This window comes from Cibotium barometz, chromosome 36 (genome assembly GCF_041138505.1).
Source record: "Cibotium barometz isolate CiBa-2024 chromosome 36, ASM4113850v1, whole genome shotgun sequence".
NCBI classification, from domain to species: domain Eukaryota; kingdom Viridiplantae; phylum Streptophyta; class Polypodiopsida; order Cyatheales; family Cibotiaceae; genus Cibotium; species Cibotium barometz.
Genome location: NC_141081.1, coordinates 11,071,140 through 11,092,500, shown reverse-complemented (window position 1 = coordinate 11,092,500; position 21,361 = coordinate 11,071,140). Strand labels below are relative to the sequence as shown.

Here is a 21,361-nt window from a genome sequence, read left to right as displayed (position 1 = left end):
TTTAAAAAGCGAGAGAAGCCGCGGGTCATTTACTACTGTTCAGAAAATAGTGAACATCCCACCACAAACTTCAAACTTGGGAGATACCCTTTTGCAAATGAGTATTTGCAACTTGTTTTATTTTTGTCACAAAAGCCTTCACCAAGTTTCAAAAATGAAACTCTCCCCCTTTCCACTTAGACTCCATACATCATATGCATGTCCACCATCATCCACTAGACTTCATAGACCATGCCCACCTCCAGTAGCCTCTCTTGTGGTATGATCAAAGCAACACTGGTTTTCCTACAGTTTCTCCTCAGCATGTTGTACACACAATCAACCACAATCTTCTTCACCACAGATGAGTTCTTGCTGGCCCTCACCTCTGAATTCCCAAGCAAGTACACAACTCCTGCATCCTTGCATTTTCTCACAAATCCGAGCTCCTCTTCAGCTGCTGCCAAGGCCAGGGTGGCTTGATCAGCAATTTCAATGTCCCCCAATGAAGTTGCTGCACTGTGTGCACCAATGCTTGGCCACTCTTGCGGTTTCTCGGATTTCTCAAGCCTTTGATCAGCAATTACAATGTCCCCTAATGAAGCTACTTCCCTCTCTGCATCAATGCCCTGCAAGTCTTGCGGTTCCACGGACATCTTAGTTTCCTTGGAGACTGTATTGAGCTCCTGGAAAGCTCCTTCTAGCTCCCAAACCATCTCCTTAGAACTACCCTGTGCTTCTTGGACAATAAATTCTTCAAGGTTTTGCAGCAACTGTTGCTCAAACTGGTCATTTTCCTGCCTTACATCCTTGTAACCGTACCTTGCAACACATCTAAACAGGTGGATATCTCTCTGGCCGACCCGTCGGATGAGAAACCTCTCATCATCCATGACTCTGGTCACTGGCAAGAACTTGACACACACAAAAACCACAACTGCATGCAGAGCTGGGAGGTTCTTCACAGTGTGAGAGAAGATGCATGGTATTCCATTGGCCAGCTCAGTGTAGACAAGCGCAATGCCTGGGATCCGTGTGGCCGACCTTACGAGATCCTGCACGGCGAATTCCGACATTTGGCACCTCAGTTCGTAGTCATGTTTCCAGGCTGCACCATAATGCCATACATACATGACAAACAGAAGCCCTGCTGCAAATGCCAGGGGGAGGTACCCACCTTGATCAAATTTGAATAAAACTGAGCTGAAATACAGCAGATCAATGAACCCAAACACTGTCAGGAAGGCGAGGATGATGCATAAGCGGGTTTGCCATATCATGATCATTATGAGAGTGAGAAAGAAGGTGGTGACAACCATCACTCCAACAACAGCAATCCCTGCAAAAAGTAGGAAAAACAAAGTTTAGTGGTTACCTTATATTGGTACTTGGACAAGTAGCCCTTACAATGGTACTACAAGTAATCCACAATGGATGGATACGTGAAAACCATCATGAGTCTGATGTGTCAATGTTGTTTGAATTCGACCATACCATATGCGTTTCCGAGTTTGTTTGTTGTTTGGAAAGCTGCTGTGACAATTATGGCTGCCATCATCAGTACCCAATTCACTTCTGGGACATATACTTGCCCTGCAACTTTGGTAGATGTATGGACAACCTTAACTATGGGGAAACAGCAGAGGGCCATGGATTGCTTCACAATTGAGAATGTGGCCGAAACCATGGCCTGGCTGGCGATGATAGCAGCCGCCACGGCTATCGTGAACATTGGCCAGTATACTGGTTCTGTAAACAGTTCAAAATTTGATGTAAAACTGAGTTTATATCATGTTTAATGATGCATTACATATAAGATGAGGATTATATTTATCCAATTAGTGCATTGATTGTCTGGGAATAATGAAAGTTGATGAGAGATCGACACATGTTTAAGAGACCAATCAGAAAGATCACCTGGAATGGACTTGTAAAATGTGTTTGCCACATCTTCTGGGTTCCTCATGAGATATGCAGCTTGGCCCAAGTAAGCCAACAAGCAGCAAGGGTAGACAACAAAGCCAAAGGCGATCTGCATCAATGCCATATTTGAATATGAGAATATTATTTTGATGTTACAAAGTTTGCTAGAAACATGCACATTATTTCAACACTATATTAGACAATTTTCCAACCCTAGCCCCCAAGGCAATAGCCTAGTAAGCCCTCAACTATCAATGGGGAGGTTCATTCAAAACCTCTTGGAGAACATCCCCCTTGCAAGAGCAGCTCACATGCTAATGTGTGTACTTCAGAAGTGGGCAACGTCGCCACACCCATACATTGGCCGTCATCGACAATATGCCAGATGCTCTGCACCTTCTTGCTTGGCATCTGTGCAACGACAATAGTGTCCAATCCTAGTAGGTGTGCAGGGTGTTCACTCCAACTGACCAATCAGCTCACTTGTGGGTTCACCCTGCAGTTTGTGTGTTGCCTTGAGTAACAAATATTTTGAAGGGTGGTACCCCCTTGGGTACTTGGGTGTGCAAGTGTAACTTTCCTTTTTTTATTTATTAAAGATTCATTGTTGAAATTTTCAGTACCTGTATAGATGGAACTGAAAAATGGCCCAAGTCAGCAAACATTGCTTCTGCACCTGCAACATAACAAGCCACATTTAAGGCTTCCACATGGATATAATTTGTCTCAAAATTCAATAGCTACCCAAAAGATTTCATATAATGTGAGAGCATTCTATTCCACCCTTGGGGGATCCACTCGATACATTTATGGAATGCCACATGCACGCATGACCCCTTCAAAAATATGGAGTTTCCATACCCTTCTATACACAAGGACTGTCAATCAGACCTTTATTTACCACACGTTTTCACAGGTAAACACTCTCCTACCCATTGTATATATGCAGCCAGGTGCTACAAACACATCTGAACATGAATGAAATTTGACTAGTGTAATGGCATGGTGTAAACATTGGATTACTTTGTCCTATACATTTGTAGTACAAAGAGACTTATGATAATGAAGACCTCGTGAAGCTAATAGAGACCTGTTATGCAAAGCACAATTCCCCCAAGAGAGATCCAGCCTTGCTTAAGGTTTCCATGGAAGTAATCATAGATGCACTTTGGGTTGAATGCCCTGAATATGGTGGGATCATGTTTGAAGATGTTATAGAGGCCAATGGCTCCTATGCAGATTAACCAGGTCAGAACTGCAGGGGCAAATGCAAAACCCACTTTGGATGTCCCGAACCTTTGCACTGAGAACAAGGCTATCAGGACGAGAACCGACAAGATCACGACTGCATCTGCATGATGGGACAGAAGTCTCCTGTTTAGAGAAGATTCACATGAGGAATTGCGTCTATATAATTGAAGGAGGCATCAGATATCTCATAATCAAAGGCCTACTTTGGTGTAAGTTGGATGTGGCTGCTTGAATTCCAGAAACTGCAGAAAGCACTGCAGAAAGCTGTGAGGCCTGCATTAGTGAGGAAACCCTATGAATACATACAAAGATATATACATATCAAATACATATATGAAAAACCATGTCTTTTTTTATATATAAAAAATCGGCTAGAAAATGTCTATATTTTGTATGTTTCACCTGAGATGGCTGGAGTGAGTACCCCATCCCCAATCACCATGCATGTGCCCAATAGAGCCATAAAAAGCAGACCAGTCTTGGCACAATGGCTGTTCTCCAATGCCCTCTTTAGCTGCAAGGCGCGCTCAAGCTGCTTGCTTGGCAGTTGGAGCTTATAAAATGAGAGTTCTCTATCTTCTATCTGCTGGTTGGGCAGCAAACTGACATTCGCACCACGACATATCAACGAATACAGTGCAAAAGTCCCACCTGAAATTGCATCAAATTAACCTGAACTTCCATTTTTTATTCAGTTATTCACCTTAAAGTGATGCTTTTGTGATGCATTCATGCCACCGATGAAAACTTCAAGTGGTAGACATAGGTTTTGATCACCATAAATTATGCAAAGTGATAACGCTTGATCATACCATCTCCATTATCATTTGCCCAGAGAACAATGCATATGTATTTGATGAGAGGAATCAACGTGAGGGTGTAAATAATTAGAGACAAAGATCCCAGGATGTCTGTCGTGTATCTGACAGGATGAAGCCCATCTGGAAAGGTGTTCGTAAATACATAGAGGGGCGATGTGCCGACATCTCCATATACTACTCCAATGCTTTGGTATGCCAACTGCAGAATGACAGAGGTGGAGAGCACCTGCACTACACAACATACATATGAATGTAAATGTTATGCCATGCAGACTCCATGCATAGGACCACTGATTCATTATATGATGGTATGATTCTATCACATTAGTTCACATGATGCATACAATTATAATCAAATTTCCAGCAGATGATATGATGGTATGATTCTATCACTGAAGCATACAATTATAATCAAATTTCCAGCAGACGATATCTGCAAGCGTAATCGATTTCCTTCATATCATGAGTACAGCGCCATGAAAGTGGTACATTATTTTAAAACAATGAATCATTAATGCAAAGAAAGCATTAATGATGTGGATTGAGGTTAATGAGAGGCATTGGAAACAATGCAATAATGATGTGGATTAAGGTGAATGAGAGGTGAGGGCAGTACATTAATGATAATGGATTAATGAGAAGGTATAATTGGCCGTACCGTTTCGCCATAAGGCAGCATTCCGGAGACATTGCTAGATTCTGCGTCAAGGGGGTTAAGAGCACAAGGGCGAAGGCCAGGCATTTTATCAGAGGTGGCCGGGCCTGCATGCAGATGATGATCACCATGGACACAACAACTGCGCCCATCATCGTCATCAGTAGCATGGACATTAATGTGATCATCATCATCATCGTGTACCATCTTCGGTGGGCAAATTATCTGCTAGTTTAGCATAGCGGCGAAGCTCTACAATATATGCAGGCGGCTGAATATTGATCAGCAAGTTTGCAATAATAATACAGAGGACTTGCGCTGCGATTACTATAACAACAGCATCTACTCGCTTCATAATACTTTCATATATATATATATAATATATATATTGAGGAGAATTTCGAACGTGTCTGCGTTTGATCGGAAGTTGATGAGAGTACACAAGCAGCAAGCAACTGAAACGATTGCGCCCATGAAGCTTATAACGAAACTGTTTTATTTCGAATGTTCACATTACAAAAATGAAACACGTGCTGCCCACGGGCGCGCGTTGGTACAAAACGGTTCGGTTCTATTGGGAGGACTGGGGTTCGATGCCATCAGGCTGTGTAACTTGGGTATGTATTATATATATATTATATATATATTCCAGCAAACACAAAAATGAAACACGTGCTTTCACCACCTTTAGAGGACCCAAATCTTAAAGCTCAAATTTTTTCACAACTAAAATGAATACTTGGGTAGCTAGAGCTTTGCTTTGTGAGTAGAATCAATATGTTTGTGCCATTTTTTATGACTTTTTGTAAGCTCGTTATTGGTACCCCTCATCAACTCCTATACAAGAAAAACGAGGTCTAACGCCACCTATATCATCACCCTTAGCATAAAAAACTTGAGGTGACAAGCGATGCTTGTAGTGACATACTCGTCATGTTGCCTTTTACATCGGAAATATAGTCACTAATAGTGTCACTACTATTTAAGTTTAAAAAAGCTATGTGACGTTGTAAGGTGACCCTTACCCTTCCTACTTCCTTGGCAGCATAAACTCTAAGTATTGTGGGTTAAGTAATATTGAATGCAAATCTTTATTAGACGACTGTGACCTAGTTTCACCACTAGAGAGGAACTGAACCTTAAGAGCCTAACTTCATCATTTTGGTGGTCAAAGTAGGGCTTGTTTTTAGTAAATAGGCTAGACTAGTGTGTGAATTAATAAGTGGACCTGATAAAGATCTAGAATCTCTCTTGTGTGTTAGAACTTATGGTTAAAACCTTTATTGGAAGATTTTCTTTATTATTAGTTGATATCTAGCAAATGTGGTCCTAATAAAGATCTAGAATCTCTCTTGTGTGTTAGAATTATGGTTGAAACCTTTCTTGGAAGATTTTCTTTAATATTAGCTTGATTGGTTTGTTTAGATGTGATGCCTAGCAAATGTCAAGTAAACCCGTTAAGCTCATTGGCAAGGATTCAAGCTTGAAAATTTTGCATACCATTTGTGGAGATCTTGTGGGCCCTCTAAAATTAAATAATGAGTTATTACATGGTTGCTTAGTATGGTCATGATAAGAAGCCCATGCAAATGCTTCTTGTTGGGTATCATTACTCCATCGTCATATTGTATTTTTGAGGCACCATGCTAGCTCATGTTTGTATAGCCCCCTTTATAAGGAGTAGCCATATTTGAGCAGCCTGGCGCATCCTTCTTGTATTTAAGGCCAAATGGTTTAGAGACGGATTGGATTAGATTTGTTGGCAAATAGGCTACATGCTACACTGGACCATTATCTTATAACGGTCCAATACACATCGAGTAGATAGATTTTACTCTTGGATACCTTGTCTTGACATTGTTGTGGGGTGACTCGAACAGGGCCCATGATGAACCCAGATGGCTGTGCAAGGTGGGGTAACAGCTACATAATAATTATAAGTATATCTTTATGGCCAGATTCTACACAGTAGACACACTAGCGCCGACTATGGTCAAGGACCTATGTGATCATGTCATGGCCACCCCGTGTATACAGGCCTATATAGATATACACAACCAAGCCCTTCTCTATATAGTTCATCAGTCATCACTGTGATTTTACTACCAAGCTTCTACTAGCATATAGCCTTTTAAGGCCAAATGGTTTAGAGACGGATTGGATTAGATTTGTTGGCAAATAGGCTACATGCTACACTGGACCATTATCTTACAACGGTCCAATACACATCGAGTAGATAGATTTTACTCTTGGATACCTTGTCTTGACATTGTTGTGGGGTGACTCGAACAGGGCCCATGATGAACCCAGATGGCTGTGCAAGGTGGGGTAACAGCTACATAATAATTATAAGTATATCTTTATGGCCAGATTCTACACAGTAGACACACTAGCGCCGACTATGGTCAAGGACCTATGTGATCATGTCATGGCCACCCCATGTATACAGGCCTATATAGATATACACAACCAAGCCCTTCTCTATATAGTTCATCAGTCATCACTATGATTTTACTACCAAGCTTCTACTAGCATATAGCCTCCATCTTAGCAATTCTAGATCAGCCACCATCAAAAGTCCCTTTATAGGAGCACACGGGTGTGGGGATTTACTATATATTATATCACTTCAATAATACAATATTCTTCTCTATCTCCAAGCTTTCTCTACTACTAACACAAAGAAGAAGGGTAAGGATTCTAACTCTTCAAATAAGAAGAAAAAGATTAAATGCTTTTATTGTAGTCTATAATAAGAAAGGGCACATAGCCATCAAAAGTCCCTTTATAGGAGCACACGGGTGTGGGGATTTACTATCTATTATATCACTTCAATAATACAATATTCTTCTCTATCTCCAAGCTTTCTCTACTACTAACACAAAGAAGAAGGGTAAGGATTCTAACTCTTCAAATAAGAAGAAAAAGATTAAATGCTTTTATTGTAGTCTATAATAAGAAAGGGCACATAGCCATCAAAAGTCCCTTTATAGGAGCACACGGGTGTGGGGATTTACTATCTATTATATCACTTCAATAATACAATATTCTTCTCTATCTCCAAGCTTTCTCTACTACTAACACAAAGAAGAAGGGTAAGGATTCTAACTCTTCAAATAAGAAGAAAAAGATTAAATGCTTTTATTGTAGTCTATAATAAGAAAGGGCACATAGCCAAAGAATGCATGAAAAAGCAAGCAAATACCGAGAATGGTAATCTAAAGACCAAGGAAGAATCCAGTCATGCTACACATTGGAAGTATGTAGTGAGACAGCTAATGTTGCAGCACATGAGGATTCTTTTATTATTGATAGTGGGGTTGCTAGTAGGCAAGGATTGGTATTCCTTCCTAAAACCTATGGGAGATGACATTATGGTGGCATTGGGCAATGATGTAAAATGCCCAATAAAAGGTTCAAGTACTATTTCGCTTATGTCTAAAGAAGGTTGCACAAAAAGTCTTTCAAAAAGAATTGGGTTCTAGATATCAAGAGGAATATCCTTTCTATCTCCAACCCATCACGGACTGTAACTTGTGGATTCACTTCAACAAGAATGGTGCAGTCATTCATAATGGAGATGATAAGGTCATTGCAAAGGGAATTTAGAAAAACAACTTGTATCCTTTCTGTCTCAGCCATCATGGACTGTGACTTGCGGGCTCACTTGCTGTAGCCATTCTTGATGAAGATGATAAGGTCATTGCAAAGGACATTTGGAGGAATAGCTTGTATAAGCTTTCGACATTTCCAGATCGATTCAAGTACATTTGAACTTATCACTTAAGATAAGTTTCAAGATAGACTCGAGTACATTTGAAGTTATCAATTAAGATAAGTTTGAAAAGCACATGATGATTCTTTGATCATTGACAATGGGGCTTCTAGGCAAGGGTTGGTATTCCTCCCTAAAGCCTATGGGAGATGACATCATGGTGGCAATGGGAAATCATGCAAAGTGCCCAATAAAAGGTTCAGGTACTATTTCGCTTATGTCTAAATAAGGTTGTACAAAAAGTCTTTCAAATTTTCTTTAGGTCTTAGATATTAAGAGAAATATCCTTCCTGCCTCAACCATCACGAATTGTGACTTACGGGTCCACTTCGACAATAATGGTGTAGACATTCTTGATGGAGATGTTAAGGTCATTGCAAGTGGCATTTGAGTTGAAATGCAAGCAAGAGTGGGCTATGGTGGATCAAATGCAAGAATCAACATGATTAGAAGGTGATTAGATGATGATTAAGAAATGAGATTATTGAGCAATTAATCTAATAGGATAATGTAGGCATGGATAATCAAAAACCAGTAATTTCTCATTAGGCCAATGCCTCAATTTATAGATTTTACATCCACAAGATGCCAAACATCTAATCCCACTGATTTCTCCTTGATTTGTGCCACCTGCCCTACATCTGGGGGCACCTTTTCCTAGAATCTTTCCACACCCCTATATTCACTCATGTTAACCTTGATTCTCTTGTGAGTAGATTCTTCTCACCTTTTCACTGCTACCCACTTAATTACAAACTCCCTTTTACAGTCTCTTGCTAAGGGCTTGTTCCCACACACACCCATTCACTTGCATATTTCAACAGGTCCTCCCCTCAAGTGAATAACTCTAGCACATCTAGACCCTATACCAAGTTTCACTCTTGCTTGTTGGTAGCCCGCGAGACCAGTGCCTCAAGTCCCTAACTCATAGTCCTTGACACTCTCTCTCTATGTGTCCAAGGCTACTACAAGTGCTCATGACCTTGACTAAAGTGCTCACACATACATCTACCACATGGCCTATATCATCAGTGGCTCGAGGTGGTTTTACTCTGTTAAGGCAGGTTACATTAGGTTGTGGGGTTTCTCTCTCTTTCTCTCAGAAAAGATGTTCTGACTCCTCTACCTTAGGAGTCTCCAAGGGTTAATGATTTGGACTGAATGGTTGGGATATCAAACCATCTTCGAATTGCAATCTAAAGTGATAGAGATCTGTATCAGATACCCAATGGTAAATTTCAACCATCAATTGCACCAAAATATAGTGATTAGTGCTAATTAATCATTGATTAATGAAATTATCCCCTATTTTGTGTGCAAAAAATAGAGTGTACGGGGAGGCCAGATCTGGTGCCTTAGAGTTCAAATGAGCTCAGGTCCTTTCAAGGGCATCAATAGAAGTTAGTGTAGTAGAGGGTAAAGCCAAGAAACAAAAGATTTGACCAAACATTGAATGCTTAATCTCTATTTTGCCAAAGTCACTTACAGATTTGATGCAGCTTGATGCCACTTCTCCTTGATGAATTTCTCAAATCTGAGATCACCAACATGTTCAGAGCATCCAAAAACCTCTAGGGCTAAGAGGAATTAGATTGATTCACCTTGTGGGGGTGTAGATCTAGGTTTTCCTTCTAGAAAAGGCAACCACAAATCGGTGATTCCCAGTTGCTCCTAGCAGCAATTTTACGAATTGATGCAATGAGTTGAAGCGTGGGGCTTGTGCCTAGGTATGGCTAACATCTTTTAGCCTAATGTTGAGGCTAGAGGGAGATCAATCCCCTCCACCAGCTGGGGGTGGAGAAAGTTAGTTGAAAAAGACTAAAAAGAGGGGGGCGAAGGGGGAGATTAATGCCTAATCATGATTAACAAAGTGATTAGCAAGGTGATTAGGCTTAAAACTTAGCTAAATCATAACCTAGCTCTGATACCAAGTTGAAATTCAAGCAAGAGTGGGCTATGGTGGATCAAACGTAAGAATCAACGTTATTAGAAGGTGATTAGATGATGATTAAGATGAGATTAGTAAGCAATTAATCTAATAGGATAATATAGGCATGGATACTCAAAAACCAGCAATTTCTCATTAGGCCAATGCCTCAATTTATAGATTTTACATCCACAAGATGCCAAGCATCTAGTCCCACTGATTTCTCCTTGATTTGTGCCACCTCCCCTACATCTGGGGGCACCTTTTCCTAGAATCTTTCCACACCCCTATATTCACTCATGCTACCCTTGATTCTCTCATCAGTAGATTCTTCTCACCTTTTCATTGCTACCCACTTAATTACAGACTCCCTTTTACAGTCTCTTTGCTGCTAAGGGCTTGTTCTGGCACACACCCATTCACTTGCATATTTCAACAATATGGAGAAAAACCTTGTATGAGCTTTTGGCATTTCTAGACCGACTTGAGTACATTTGAACTTGTTGATTAAGATAAGTTTAAAAAGTTGGTTGGCCTCTAGCAAAACAACAACGGGTTCTATATCTGCATCTTCTTCTCGAACATGTCCAGATACACACGTTATTGATGTGCAGAACTGGATTAGGATATTTGGATTGGGATTTTACTCAAAAAGTTTCTCCATCTGGATATAGTATCACTTATATGTAGGATTCTCATATGGGTCCAACCTTTGTTCACAGGGGGCGAATAACCCACCAGGTGTGCCATGTTTTAATCTATAGTACTACCCATACAATATTAAAACCTTAGTCACCTTACTCATTATTTTTGCATTTACATATCAACTAGCATACAGTAACCATATGTGTCACTTTGTACCTTTCTGATTATCATATAGTGTAAAGCGTAGCAGCTCATAATGTAATGACTATAATCAAGAGCAATCAGAGAGAGATTTTACAATAATACCAAAATACAAAGATATGTTATACCAACATTGTTTATCTTGTAAATGTGTGGTGTGTATTGATATCTATTTAAGTTATCACTTGATTATATTGTATGTGTTAGTCATCCGCCAACACAAAGAATCATTATGAGCCATGATGTGGTATTCCAAGAACAGCCACATCAAATGGAGGAGGAGCTTTCTTCTTCATCATCATACAATAAGGAAATCACCAAAGCAACACAACCTCCACATGCAACATAGGATTCCTCGCATTGTGCTGGAGGGTAACCTGCCCCATTTCCTATGGATATGTATTTTGAAGATGAGTAGAAAGAGCATGATGTGCCACAAAAAGGTAGGCCATTCCCTAAGTGGCACATGAAAATTTTGGATAGAGTAGAACCTCCAAGGAAATCAAGGATGCACCTCAAGATGTTTGTAGATCCAGAAGGTTAGAGGAGCCAAACAAGGCTCAGGTGAATCTTGTGAATTTTTCTCTTATGGTGGCAAAGGTACTCAAGATTCATGAGCCTACCACCTTTGTTAAAGCATAAGGGGACGCGAATTGTATAGCTACCATCATGCAAGAAAAATATGACCCCATCCTTAAAAACCACACTAGATCATCTTCCAAAAGGCATAACATAATTGGCACTAAGTGGGTTTACAAAGCAAAATACAGATCTAATGCTACTTTGGAAAAGTACAAGGCATGGCTGCTACTGGTCGATAAAGGTTTTTTACAAGTAGAAGGTTTTGACTTTCGAAAAATGTTTGCTCATACAACCATGTTAACCACAATCCACACCATTCTTGCATTGGCAGCACAAGGGTGATGTGATGGCACGTTCTCCAAATGGGTGTAAAATGTGCTTTCGTCAATGGGAACCTCAAGGAGGAGGTATACGTGGAACATCCACTTGGGTTCATGGTTCATGATTTTGAAAGCAAATTTTGCAGGTTATAAAAGGAACTCTACAAATATAGGAGTGTTGAGTTGAGAACCAGAGCTCCCCCCATTCTTAGACCTGTCGCCATCGTCCCCCCCCTCAGTGCACAGCCCTTCAGCTTTGCCTCCTTCCCCACTACTACATTCCCCTCCTTCACCGCCGCCTCTCCTGCCTTCCCCTCCTTCATCACCTTCCTCCTTGTTGCCTCCACCTTCCCCTGTGGCGCATTGCTTAAGCCCTCCACCCCTGCTATTCTCTTCCCCCCCTGCATGTGCTTCTTCTTCTCTCTCTCCCCTCTCTCTGTCTACTCGCCTCCCGCTCTTCTGCGTGCCCACCCCCCCTTTTTCTCCTGCCTATGCCCCCCTTGCTGAGCCTTCTCTCACCCACCCCCCAACTGTCTTTGCTCCTCCTTTTTTCCCTCTCGTTGCCCCTGCCCCTCTTTCCCCTCTACAACTCTCCTCCCTTCTTCCTTCAATGCCTCACCCCCCTCTCTCTGCCATACGCACCCTTCCCTTTGCCTTCAGCACCCCCCTCCTCCCTTCTTCCTTTTGCCTAGCCCCCGCTCACACCCCATCCCATTTTGCTCTCAATCCCATCTTCCCTCTCCCCCAATTTTGTTCTCAAGTATTTCTCTTTTGGAAAGTGTCGACCTCTTCTAGTCTTCACCCCTCAGGGGGGAAGGACTCCATGGTAGCCGCTCCGTCTATTTCTCTTTTGGAAAGTGTCGACCTCTTCTAGTCTTCACCCCTCAGGGGGGGGGAATCCATGGTAGCCGCTCTGTCACCTCTAGCTCCTCGCTAATGACAGTTTCAGCACCCCCCCCCCTCCCCCCTTCTTCTTTTGCCCAGCCCCCATTCACACCCCATCCCATTTTCCTCTCAATCCCATCTTCCCTCTTCCCCAATTTTGTTCTCAAGTATTTCTCTTTTGGAAAGTGTTGACCTCTTCTAGTCTTCACCCCTCAGGGGGGGAGGACTCCATGGTAGTTGCTCCGTCTATTTCTCTTTTGGAAAGTGTCGACCTCTTCTAGTCTTCACCCCTCAGGGGGGGGGGGGACTCCATGGTAGCCGCTCCGTCACCTTTAGCTCCTCGCTAATGAGAGTTTCATCTTTAGAGGCCTCCACTCTGGTTTGCAAGATTGTCGGTAGATGTCCTCTACCATGCAGACCATTTAGAGATCTTCTTTAGGCTAGCGTCCTTGGAGTGCCTTCAAAGATCATAGACATTCATCCTTTGCCAGGTTGAGTTTGACTGAGTGTCGAATTGAGTCATAAAGTTGAGAGCTATCGCATTGCGTGCAACCCATGCCTTCTTTGTATGGTGGTAGCATGGATTTGACGCCGCATTCGACCCACTAGCTGGCATTTCAGGCTTTCCAGTGATAGTCAAACTCCCCCAGTGCCACTTCATCCCTCGCATGGGAGGCTAGGATTTCATCCCTTCGCATCTGTACTACCTCATCGGAGACAGTGCCTCACATCATATCCTTTCCTTGGAGGCAGATGGGACACCTCACTAGAGCTTGCCCTCGGCGCCAGTCCAAGAGACCGCCTTCGGTGATCCCCTAGTCCTAGCTTAGATCATCACTAGGGGGGGTAGAGGGAGAGGGAGGCTCTTAGGCAATCAAGCACCGAGACCGGAGAGTGGTAGACCGATGGCCCATGTCTCTATTACACCGGAGAGTGGTAGACCTTACCAGCTGACTTCTAGGGTTGAGTGCCACCCGTAGAGTGCACCAGGCTAGTAGATTATAGGAAGATTTGATTCTGTTAGAGAACCATTTTCAAGAATTTATTATAGCATCCACCCATCTCGACGATGGGGCCGAGGGTCCCACTTCTGGCCCCTTCGGTTTGGCGATTGTTACCAAGCCAAGATTCTTCCTTCGTTACTCAGATCTCCCAAGAAGGCCAGCTGGCCCCACTGAACACTCGGTGAGCCCCTACTTGCATCCTCCCTCTCCGTTGGATCACTCCTAGCCCCTTCAGCACTGCTGTGAGGGTCCCACTTCTGGCCCCTTCGGTGTGGCGATTGTTCCCAAGCCAAGATTCTTCCTTCGTTAATCAGATCTCCCAAGAAGGCCAGCTGGCCCCACTGAACACTCGGTGAGACCCTACTTGCATCCTCCCTCTCCGTTGGATCACTCCTAGCCCACTCTCATCTCCCTCTTCTCCGCCTCCCTACCCCCTCCCCCTCATCCTCCATCCTTGCCTCTAACACTTCCTACAACAGTCCCCCATGCCTCATCCTCTTTCTTTGAGCTCGCACTCCCCCTCCCTCCACCTCTCTTGAGCACTCTCACCGCCCTCTAGCAGCACGAAGGCAGTCAGTGAGCTCTGTCGCCGTTTGATTCATCGATTCTTGGAGCCAGTAAAGATGACCATCATCGCTTCCCCACCAGGGAGGGCTCTCTTACTAGAGTCCCCAGATGGGGCCCCCAAGATCTTGGGGCTGCCTGTAAATTAGTTTCCTTTTATGCATTTTGGTGGAAGCAACTACTATTTTTGAGGAGATAGTGGCTCCCATTCAGATTTTTGTGATGTTTCATCATTTTAGACCAGCTACGCCAGAGAGTGACACGATGATCTTCTCCTTTCCCTTGAATACAGCCTCATGGATGCATAGATCTTAGTGATGCTGATTGTCTCATGAAGCATTCAAGATTTGGGAGAACTAGAATGCTTTCAAATACATGGGGTCCTTAGAGAGGAGTTTTACATAGTAGAAATTGGTGGGCCCATGAACATTCTCCCCCCCTGGAGCTTCATCTTTCTGAGGGGTGCACCTGCTGCTTACAAGATTATTTCCAACCCCCTATTCAGTACCCATACCCATATCCCTACACTTACTCAACTTAACCTACACTTATCCTCATGCCAACCCCATATATTCTTAGGATAGCATTGGAAATAGGGAGGGTTGGCTACAAGACAACGTGACAAGGTTAAACTGGTTAATTGTTAAGCTAATGTCAAGATTCAATAGGATAAGAGAGCCCATTGCTCATCTCAAAATGTTTTGATCCATCAACTCTATATTTCAGCAACCACCAATATTTTTTACAGAATTTTGCATGAAAGAAAGGCATTACAAATAGACATCTGACTAGCTTGGAATCCAAAAGAAGATTTTCAATCTTCAACATTTTCAAAACAAGATGCAAAATTACAAAAAACAAACTTTCCTCGAATCCCTAATGTGGACGTAGCCAAAGTACATATTTGTATACTTATGTAAATAAGAGATTGGCTTTAGAAAAGCTCACCAAAATAGGAAAAAATCTCACCATAGGAAGCACACCAAAAAAATATTCCCCAATTCCAACAATGCATGAAATATTATGAAATGCATGAGCTCAATACTCATGTTTTTGGAGTGGATTCCACTCCTAATCACATTTTCTAAGCTATTCCTCGGCTCATTGCAATAAAATCTAAGCCTCGAACTCCAATTTTATGCAAATCACCAAAGACCCAAGGTTTTTCCCTGCTAATCAAAATAGAATGCCCTAATGCAAAATAAACTTCAAATCAAAATCAAACACATAAATAAACACATCCAATGGCTCCAAAAGCGTATGTTTTTCAGAGAGGGATTCCATTAACACCAAGCAATATTAGGTAATCCCAATAACTTAGAATGGATGGAAAATCAAAGCTAAGCCCTAGGCTAGTCCCTAAAAGTGGTGCCAAATATGTTCAAGTCAAGATCTTACCTTAGCTTGTTGAAGCATGTGTCATTGGGTCTTGCCTCTTTAAGTTACAGATGTAACTTCCCACCATTGTGGGTGCACTAGCTTCTTCATTGCATCCTCACTCCAAAAAATGTCCCCACTTTGTTGTCACACCAGAATATGTCCTCACTCTATTAGCTCCTCCGTTGCATCCTCACTCGATTGTCTCATAGCAGAATGCTCCTTGCCACCAAAGGGGTGAAGGGAGATCTGTCAATGCTTGGTTGGAAGCAAGAAGTGATGGTCCTTTGTGATGCTTCTCTCTCACAAAACAAGGGAAAAGAAGAAGCTAATGGAAGCTAATGTGGATGCATATGGTATGTATATAAGCACTCAAAAGAGGTGTGTATATGGTATGTATATAGGCACTCAAAAGAGGTGTGTATATATATAGCATATGGTATGTATAGAGGCACTCAAAAGAGGTGTGTATATGGTATGTATATACATACCATATGGTGTATATATGATATGTATATAGGCACTCAAAAGAGGGTACTTGACATTGTTTTCATAAATGGCTAGGAACATGTAGAAACAAAGTAGAGATAACCATGATCAATGTTAATGGTATCCCCATAGGACCACATACATCACTATGTATGACCTGTAATTTTTGGACAACCCTTACTATGTATAAGCTACATGACTATGTATAAGGGCTATAATTTTTGGATAGCCCCTATGTATATGAATTGTAATTTTTTAATAGCCCTTACTATGTATATATAAAGACTAAACCCTAAACACTTATACATCACTATGTATAAGGACTATAAATGTAAACTCTAAATCATCCACATATAATCTATCAAGTCGAGAGGCTGGGGCCAGTGCTCCTCCTATTGGATCATGGAGAAGCACAGGTCCCGAGCCTGAACCCAAACTCTGGTAGATGCCAAGGGTCATGTCCCCTAAGTGCCAGGGGGTTAGCTCCTCCCACATGTAGAGTACTATGTGCACCTACAACTATGCCTCCTCTGATTTTGTCCTCTGCTGACTCAATCATGTTAAAATATCCACCCATGCACCAAAAGTCAACTCTCATGAGGAAGGGGCTAACACACTATACTCTAGAAGATGGCTCTACTTGCTGCTGTAGTGTTCAGGGCATAAACATTGAGGAAACCCACATGGTCCTCTCTAATCCTAATGGTAACCCACTGAGACTATGACACATGAGCCTATCAATAGAAGCTTATCTCATTGTGAAGAATATACAGACTCCACCCTATTTCCCCGAGGGGCTGAAAGAGGGGGACCAAAAAGTGTGGCTCCTACTTGGTAAAATCTTCCTGTATAGCGATGGGTACGCCTCTCGGGAAGATGGTGCTCGTGGAGGAAAATAATGTCATTGGGTTCTGTAACTATAGCTCTGAGAAGCTCTCCTTTGAGGACATCTCTGAGAAGCTCTCCTTTGAGGACATCCTTTGAGGACATCTCACCTATAAAAGCATTGAGGCCCCCCTAAACCGTGAATGTTCCATTGAGGCCCCCCTAAACCCTGAATGTTCCATGAGGCTATTTGCATATCAATATATGTGGGAGGCGGAACTATTAGAATTGCCATCCACTCGAAGAGTCTTGGGTGTGGGTTTCGATGGGGAGTAATCACTCGGTCTTGGGGTGAAGGCGGCCAAGTGGATGCGGATCTTGTCCTCTATGTGTCACCACTCTATTTGAGCACAAGAGTAGGCATACTCTAAACTCCATCAATCACAATGAAGGTATCTGTAGAGTAAGAGGGGGGAGGGGTACTGCAACTGAGATATGAAGGAACACGAAGAGCAGCACCTTCAGGCTGGAGGACACTACCTCCCCATTCTAATATCTATGGCTTGAGCCTCCTAGCTCAATCCAAGTCAGGTGTCATAAATGGATGAGCATGTCAATGATGCCCAGATCATGAAGATGGGGTGATCCCCTAGTCCTGGTCCCTTGAAACCAATCACTCTTTTATACAACAAGGCACATTAATGTAAAGGTAAGGACAATCACTCTTTTTTACACAACAAGACATAATTCACCTAAACATTAGAGTAAGCTACCTACTCTCTCTCAAATTATGGTTAGGTAAGAATATCCCCTCCTCTAACTCCTTTGACTCCCCTCCTCTAACTCCTCTGATCCCTCCTCTAACTCCTCTGATCCCTCCTCTAACTCCTCTATTCTGCCTCCTCTGACTCCTCTATTCTTCCTCCTCTGACTCCTCTATTCTTCCTCCTCTAACTCCTCTATTCTGCCTCCTCTGACTCCTCTATTCTTCCTCCTCTAACTCCTCTGACCCCTCCTCTAACTCCTCTATTCTGCCTCCTCTGACTCCTCTATTCTTCCTCCTCCTCTATTCTTCCTCCTCTGACTCCTCTATTTTGCCTCCTCTAACTCCTCTATTCTTCCTCCTCTGACTCCTCTATCTTGCCTCCTCTGACCCCTCCTCTGACTCCTCTATTCTAACTCCTTTGACTCCTCTACCTCCTCTCCTCAGCCTCCTTGAATCCTCTATTCTGCCTCCTCTGACTCCCCTCCTCTAACTCCCATGACTCCCCTCCTCTGACTCCTCCGATTCCTCCTCTATTCTACATCCTCTGAATCCTCCTTCGACTCCTCTATTCTACCTCCTGTGACCCCTCCTCCCCTCCTCTGACTCCTCTATTCTCCCTCCTCTGACTCCCCTCCTCTAACTCCTTAGCCTCCTTTGACTCCTCTGAACCCTCAGGGGTTAACCTAAAAATATGTAAGTGTAGCATGTGAGTTCAACAAGAGGGGTATATTAATTCAAAAAAGTTACAAAATAACATTTACAAGAGGGGTTTTTTAAACCAATTTTGAAAAAAACTGTAAGTTTATGAAGAAAAAGAGGTCATTTTATTCATAAAAGTATGTAACGGGTTTTTTAAATACCCCTTGAATGCATGTGATACATAAAATTTCTTATTAGAGGTGAAACCTTATTAGAGGTCATTTTATTCATAAAAGTATGTAAGTGTAAGGGGTTTTTTAAATACCCCTTGAATGCATGTGATACATAAAAAATTTTATTAGAGGTGAAACCTTGAGTCTGAACCCCCTATTTTGCCTCCTTTAACTCCTCTAAACCCCTATTCTGCCTCCTCTAACTCCCCTCCTCTCCCTCCTTTGACTCCTCTAACTCTTCTGACTCCCCTCCTCTAATGCCTCTGACTCCCTTTCCCGAACTCCTCTGACTCCCCTTCTCTAACTCCAGCCCATGCCTTTCCAAAGCCACATGTACATACCATTGATTCTTCAGCTACAAGATCATACAAATCAGTAGCACATCATCAACCTCCTTAGCTCCCTTGTCTTCTCTTCCTTGTTGCTATCTCTTGATGACAATATCATCATGACCTGATGCTCTAACATCCTTAGTGAACTCTGGATATCCTTAGTGAACTCTGGATATCCTTGAAAACTTTAGACAATTTCTCCTCAGCACCTGTAGTATCCTAGCCATGTAACTTCTTTAAACTGTGGGGACTATCACCATCTAAAATCCCTGATACCTCTTTATAACAATTGCCTTTTGAAGAATGTGCCACATTGGTTCTACACGAAGGCAGGGACATTCATACCTTCATCAGCTTCACAAAGTACTTTGAACCTATTCATCTCTTTCCAAACTTCTTTTGATGTCTCCTTCCTTGCAAAAGTTTTGAATAACAAATTTTTCACCCTTATCCAATCCTGCTTTTGATCCCATCTAAGATAATCCCACCACCATCTAGCTGATCCTATCAATAATAAATCCAATAATCTTAATCTATCCTGATCAGTATCCTTATATATAGCCATCTCCAGCCTTCTAAGAAAGTGATCCACATCTTCATCCTCCTTCCCTAAAAACTCCACCAAGCTGATTTGCAACATGGCTTAAACTCTTGACCCAAATACCCAAAAGGCTTGAGCTAACTTCAGGGAAACCTCAAGAAAACATCCAATTAGATCCTTGGAGGATCTCTTAGGTGGGGGCACCAAAACATGGGAAGAGAGAAATGAATCTAGCCTCTATAGCATGCGAATCACTAAAAGACCCAGCTCAAGACACCCAGTAGCCTTGAGCTGTCCTCTGACCCTCTCTGTTAATGCAATCTGACACCTAAACTCCCTCAATTTGAATCAACTGACCCACCAAAGTGTCCACTTGGGTCAAATCTGACTCTCAACAACCTTGATCTTCAATCCTAACACCTCAAGTGACCTCCTCTGATTACTGTTGACCTTATCTCACCCCAATTGCTACCTTATCCCTTCTTAATTCTCCATACTTTCTAGCATCTTCTAGTCCTCTAGACTCCTAGATTTTCCTCCAGAACTAACAACCCTTAAATCCCTTGCTCTAGAATTGTGTTGATCATGTTAATGATTAGGAGGGAGATAAAGTATTGTTTTACAATTCAAATATCATCTGGACCACACCCAGGTAAGCTCAAAATCTGTTGGATGGGTCCCTATCAGATAGAAAAACAATTCAGCTTAGGCGTGAAATACTCCCCAAGCAGATTCTAACCTCTCAGGCTCTACCAGAAGGAAAGGATAAAGGGGTAGCAACCAATACGTCAGGAGGACACAGGGGTAGAAACAAGGGAACAATGCATGGTGGTAACAATCCCCATCTACACAGTGTAACCAAATGAAGACGTGTAAATCACTCCAATGGATAACATCAAACAAAGAGAAAATGCATGATGAGAAGCAAAGGGGTGTAAATGTGGAGCCAAGTGCTAGAGAGAGAATTCATGATGAAAAGGAAAGGGGTGTAAACATGGAGCAAAGAGGTGTAAATGGAGCACACAATATTATGCAAACACACGTAGGGATCATGACATTTTTAGGTGGTTAGCTTGCTTTTAGGAAAATAATCATGGGAAGGAGCAAAAGCCCCAAAATTACAACCCTAATTAAGAAACCCTACAATAGCCAAACCCCACCCCAACTACCCTATCTCTCATGGAATTATTCACCACTTGCTCTCTTGCTATCTCCTTCTCTCTCACTATCACCTATCTTTCCCCCTTCTTGCTATCTCCTTCTCTCTTGCTATCTCCTTCTCTCTCACTATCACCTATCTTTCCCCCTTCTTGCAAACCTCAGCAAATCAAAATTAGCCATGGCTAGTAGCAAAGCAAGCAAGTAGAGTTTGACCCCTGGCAACACCATGTTGGACCCTATGTTTCAGCACAAGTGGCTACAAAAGGTCGAACTGTATAGCTGTGCAGCAAAGAAGTAGACGAGTTTGTAGGAAAACTTAAAAGTAGAGGCACAGCTAGTAGAGTTTATGAAGAGCAACACAATGAAGATGGAAGGGCACAAGGTGTAGTGCTCGTCACACCAGAAAAAACATTGCCAAAGCATTCAATCTTTTTGCTGAAGGCATCATTCAATCTTTTTGCTGAAG

At 42.3% G+C, this 21,361-nt stretch overlaps 1 protein-coding gene across 1 annotated transcript in view; it reads right to left on the bottom strand.

The window, feature by feature from the left end:
- The window catches only part of LOC147617481 (potassium transporter 5-like), a 4,842-nt gene extending 6 nt beyond the window's left edge, over positions 1-4,836 (bottom strand). The window contains exons 1-9 of the mRNA XM_086775446.1: positions 4,633-4,836; positions 3,966-4,200; positions 3,556-3,804; positions 3,357-3,407; positions 2,993-3,253; positions 2,526-2,578; positions 1,897-2,011; positions 1,474-1,728; positions 1-1,318 (exon numbers count right to left, since the gene is read on the bottom strand). The exon at positions 1-1,318 is cut by the window's left edge and continues 6 nt beyond it. Of these exons, the coding sequence (XP_086631572.1) occupies positions 216-1,318; positions 1,474-1,728; positions 1,897-2,011; positions 2,526-2,578; positions 2,993-3,253; positions 3,357-3,407; positions 3,556-3,804; positions 3,966-4,200; positions 4,633-4,836 (2,526 nt within the window). The 3' untranslated portion in view covers positions 1-215. The remainder of the gene's footprint in view (positions 1,319-1,473; positions 1,729-1,896; positions 2,012-2,525; positions 2,579-2,992; positions 3,254-3,356; positions 3,408-3,555; positions 3,805-3,965; positions 4,201-4,632) is intronic.
- Between the last annotated feature and the right edge of the window lie 16,525 nt (positions 4,837-21,361).